The sequence below is a fragment of the Hipposideros armiger genome, unplaced genomic scaffold (assembly GCF_001890085.2).
Source record: "Hipposideros armiger isolate ML-2016 unplaced genomic scaffold, ASM189008v1 scaffold_650, whole genome shotgun sequence".
NCBI classification, from domain to species: domain Eukaryota; kingdom Metazoa; phylum Chordata; class Mammalia; order Chiroptera; family Hipposideridae; genus Hipposideros; species Hipposideros armiger.
In genome coordinates this window covers 836,049-841,326 of record NW_017732000.1, presented here as the reverse complement: position 1 = coordinate 841,326, position 5,278 = coordinate 836,049, and the positions used below count along the sequence as shown (strand labels likewise).

The following is a 5,278-nucleotide window of genomic DNA, read 5'->3' as shown; positions in this document are numbered from 1 at the left end:
GGATAAAATGCACGAAGAGAAAAATCTCCACGTCTTGATTCTCTATAGCAGTTATAGGGGTGCTTAGGAACCATCTTAACTATCATGGGTAGAGGTAGACAGAGAAAATACTCTTGCTTTCCCACATCACTATCCAAATCAAGAATGAGTCAAATATATGTATGTATGTGTGTGTGTGTGTGTGTGTGTGTGTGTGTGTGTGTGTGTGTGTGTGTGTATATATATATATATAATTTTAAGGACCGTTTAAAGTTTAAACTTGAATAAAGTTTAACTATATATAAAAAGTCAACACATTTGAATAATTTTTATTGAATTAACTCAAGTCATTCTATATTAGATGTGTTTTTAAAAATAAGTAACTGCATTCGCAATTAGCTTGTCTGTCTTTGTAAAGGGCTCCATGGTACTTTAGTGATATCCAACATCACAAGACTAAGAAAAAAATTCAATGCAAGCTTCTTGTTCAATTCAGAAGCAAATGGCATTTACACTACAAGGAAAAAAAGAACTTTTAGAAGACTTTTTTGTAAATCATCAAAAAAAAAAGGAGGCAAGAAGCTTGGAAATAAAGGAGGCAACTTCTTAGAAAATTTCAGGGATGAAGTTAAGGTAAGCACATTTTTGACTAGATTAGTGTAAAACATGCATATTTACTTTTTATCTAAGTTAGCTACAAAAGAAAAGTTTAAGATCGCACAGGAAAAAGCTGCACATTATCTTTCTGTTTCTTTAAAGAAATGGGAGACATGAATTTAGGCACCACGAAGACTCGATAGCTATTTAAAGGTAACGCTGGTAAACGATAGGGAGTCATTTTGAATATTAATATTAAATACTTTTATCAATAATTCAACTATTAATTGAACATGACATGCACACAAGTATTAACATTTATGACATTATACACTTGTCTCTTAAGACTGACATTAAACAACAAATCAATATGAAGAAAACTAAGAGATTTTCCACTGTGGCTTCGATATAGCACGTCTCAAGAATTATCTACTCATTAAAGATTTGGTAAGATCTTTAAAGTCTTTATTTTGTAAAAGTTGTAGAATGTCTAATATTTACATTTATATATGTCTTTCAACGTTTTGTTTATATCTATTGATTTGTTTGAGTCAGACTCAGAGGTTTTCAAATATAAATACATACACATCGACTCGTGTTCAGATATAGAGAAACATATGCTCACACATGCTCGCATGCTCACACACGCGCTCACGCATGCGACTGATACACGCTACACACTCACACTTACTTCGGTCATTCTTAAAGTAAGACCTGCACTCAGAGAAAAGGTGGTACCTGAGCTGAGAGACTGGAAGGTACTGTGCTGGACTTGGGGAGCCCTGACAGGCCCCAACTGTCCTCCCAGGTTTCCTAGCATTCCCTGGTTAGCCAGATTCATCGGGGAGCCATGCAAAGAGCTGTGAGAGAGGAGCTGTGACCCAGGACTGGGGGACACTGGGGAGAAAGGGCTGGTGAGAGGTGGTGGGGATGTAAGTCCAGTACCGTAGTTTGGAGGAAATGGAAACTGCTGAGCATTTGCCTGGGGAATCCGGGGGTTGCTCATGGCTGTGGGCATTCCGCTAGGAGCCACCATGCTTGATGTCATGTTCAACCCTTGTCCTCTCATCATCAAAGTTCTCTGCTGAACTTGCTGTTGCTGATGCATTTGTCTCTGTCGGAGATGCTGGTTCAGGATTTCCCTCTGTCTCTGGGCCAGCATCTGTGCATTAATAGGTGCCTGGAATGGGGGGGGGGGGGAAAGGGAGGCAATACACGAAGGAAGACATTGGGGCAGGCACGGGTTGAAAAAGAAACCATGTATTAGAAATTGGATAGTCTTGTGCAAAATTACTTGGAAAACAAATTTACGTGGCAAGAACATTTTAGTCAAACAACCGGTGGTTAAGAATGTGAGCTTCAATTTGAAAAAATATATGCACCCCTATGTTTATTGCTGCACTATTTACAATAGCTAAGACTTGGAAACAACTGAAATGCCCATCGGTAGACGACCGGATTAAGAAACTATGGTACATTTATGGGCTGGCCAAGTGGTGCATTGGTTAAGAGATGGCTTGGGATGCCAGAGGGCCCCCATTCGGATCCCACATATGAGGGCCAGTGACACTGCCCTCTACAGCTAAGATGCTGAACAACAGCTCAACCTGGAGCTGGGCTGCCATGAGTCGCCGGCGACGGCGTAGGCTGCAGCCCCTGCTGCAGTGGGTTGCCATGGGCTACCATGTGTAGCCAGCAGCTAGCATGAATGGCCAGCAGCCGCTGTGAGCGGCTGTCCAGAAGCCAGTGACTGATCTGCCTCGCCTGGGAAGAGCGCAATGATGGTGCCAACTTGGGCCAGTGAAGCAACGTCCTCTACAACTAGACTGAAGAACAAAAGGACAGCAACTTGTCTGTTCCCCTTCTCCCAATTCCCCAGAGCTGTTCCTATCCCCCAATTCCCCAATAAAAATCTAAAAAAAAAAAAAGAAACTATGGTACATTTATATAATGGAGTTACTCAGCTATAAAGAATGAAATCGTACCATTTGGGACGATATGGATGGATCTAGAGACTATTATGTTAAGTGAAATAAGTCAGTCGAAGAAAGACAAATACCATCTGATCTCACTTATATGTGGAATCTAAAAAACTGAATGAACAGACATAGTGAACAGAAATAGTCTCAGAGATGTAGAGGAAAAAGTGATGGTTGCTAGTTTGGAGGGTGGTGGGGATGAGGGCAAAGGGGAAGGGATTAGACAGCATAAGTAGGTAACTACAATATTGCCACAGGGATGTGAAAGATAGTTCTGGGAATATAATTAATAATGTAAATATTTTGTAGGGTGTCAGGTGGTCACATGTCTTGCTAGGGGTCTTGCATCATGGATGGGGTAGAGGCTTGATCACTGCACTGTACACCTGAAGCTGATGTTGTATAATATTGTATGTCAACTATAAGTGAATATATATATAGTCACGGGACGTGGAGTAGAGTGTGGGAGTGGAGTCAAGGGAATTGTAATAGATATGTATGATACTGGGAGTGGGGGAGTGGGGTGGCGGATTGGGGAGGGGGGTTGTCATTTTGAGGGGTAAAAAGTATAACTATTGCACTGTGTTGTATACCTGTAACTAATTTAAAAAAATGTTTATTTCACAATAAAAAGAAAAAGAAAAAAAGAATGTGAGCTTCTAAGTTCTACAGACAGTGATGAGGACTATTCTGAAACTTTGCAAGCACATACACCGGTCATATCAACTAACTTGGGACTCACTGTGAGAGCACCCTTACTGAAGACCTCACAGTGCCACCCGTCCCAGCTGTAAGAGGGCTCTGATATGGACTTTGAGGGTGGCACTTTAGAGTCTCATTCAAGGGACATTCAAATCTAAAGGGAAACCAATCACTGCGCCAAAACGGGGTGTGAAGCACTTCCAAAAAGGCTGAACAGAGGTGGATGTGTGGGGGCGGGCCAGTGACAGGAACAGACGGAGAGGCCGGGAGAAAATGGGGCGGGTGCAGTGCTGGCCTGCAGCAGAGGGTCCTGGCAGCATACAGTCGATCCTCAGCACTCGTGGATTCTATCTGTGAACCTGCTCACTCATTGAAATGTATTTCTAATACGCACAGCACTGTGGTCGTTTGTGGGCGCGTGCAGAACGCTGAAAATGTGAGATGCCCCAAGCGCACACCCCGGCCCTAGGCTCACACTGTGCCCTCTTGTTTCAGCTTTCAGTGTCAACAAGTGTCCCTTCTGTGGACTATCTGGTCCCACGCTTCTGACACTGTCCTTTATGTGGCTGATGCTGCTGTTTAAATGGCTCCCGAGAGTAGTGCTGTTTAGTGCTCCTTGACACAAGAGGCTGAGATGGGCCTTTGGAGAAAAGACGCGGGTTAGACGGCCTCTCCCCAGGCAGGAGCTACAGTGCTGCTGGCTGGGAGGCCACGGTTAATGAATCAATAGTACACAGTAAGTGAGGTGCCTTTAATAGAAACATCCCTCAAACAAGGTTACACACTGCTCGATTCAAGAAAAGGCTGTGATCCGGGGCTCACAGGAACCTAACCGTTTCCTTCTCCCCGGATCAGTGGTTCAGTATCCACTCATTCAGGGTCTGCATTAACTTGACCGAACACAGCGTATGTGAATAGGACAATGAACTGCACTGATTAGGAGGGGTCTGCAAAAGCGACAGGCTAGATCGGTAACGGAGTGACACTACAGATCAGTGTTAATCTGGACCGCATGGCTTCTCAGTTCCTTTACGTGGGATGTCAAGGAGGGAGAAGTGACAAGGGAAGTCAGAGGAATACAGTGACAGCTGACGGCCCGTCTGCTCCTTACCTGTGTCGGTACTCCAGGCCTCAGGGTCAGGTTCACGTTTGAAACATTGCTGATTTGATTCATAAGTGGCTGGCGATTCTAAAGGCATCCACACAGGAGAATGAATACATTTTAAAACATAATATACTTTATCTCAAATCACCCTCCTTAGACGTCGCCCTCCCAAACCATCTGCATGCTGCCGGGTACCGAAACCCCGTGGCCTGCAGCGGAGTCCGGTGTACAGCTAGTTCTGAGGGGGTTTACTTATCACTGGGGAGTTATTCTGGGCTGTGTGGAAAACATAGTTTGCAAGGAAGAGAGGAAGGAGAATGACCAGGAGAGGGGGCCGAGAGGAAGGCTGAAAAAGGCAGGTGCTCATCGCTTGTAAAAGTGAAAGGAGATCTGAAAGCTGCAACATTAGTGGCTGTCGTAGCAATCCGTCCGGGCTTGTTTCAATGAGAACACATTTCCCTGAGCTGAACAGGCATCGTGTAAGGCAGCGTCACTCTGCCGCCATTCAGCTCACAGTGACTATCTTTGTCATGAGAGCGGACCCATGACGGGAGCTACTGTTGTCCCGACCTCTCTCTTTGGGCTGGAAGCTGTGCCAGGCCCTTCAAACATGTACACGTTACCCTACACCGTAGAACAAGCCCATTGTACAGAATGAAAACTTAGGCTCCGAGAGCTCAAGGTTAGACCATCTGTAAATAATGGAGTTAGGAAATAAAAGGATTGCTGCTCTGTGCTGGAGTGGACTTAGTGGAGGAGAAAGAAAGAGCGTAAGTTAAGTAGAAACGAGGGTGAAAATTATAAGATTATCCTGGAAAAGATTTCACCCTCTTGGGAAGGATAGGATGAGATTTAAGGCTCCTATAAGGACACACGATTGTTGTGTCACCTCACATCAGTTGTCCCTGTGCCCTGC

The 5,278-nt window shown here is 44.3% G+C and overlaps 1 protein-coding gene across 5 annotated transcripts in view; it reads right to left on the bottom strand.

The window, feature by feature from the left end:
* Positions 1-5,278, bottom strand: part of NCOA2 (nuclear receptor coactivator 2) — a 266,118-nt gene that overhangs the window by 11,305 nt on the left and 249,535 nt on the right. For all 5 annotated transcript variants that reach the window (XM_019625996.1, XM_019625995.1, XM_019626000.1 and 2 more), the window contains 2 exons: positions 4,369-4,446; positions 1,522-1,756 (listed from right to left, as the gene is read on the bottom strand). In XM_019625996.1, the coding sequence (XP_019481541.1) occupies positions 1,522-1,756; positions 4,369-4,446 (313 nt within the window). The remainder of the gene's footprint in view (positions 1-1,521; positions 1,757-4,368; positions 4,447-5,278) is intronic.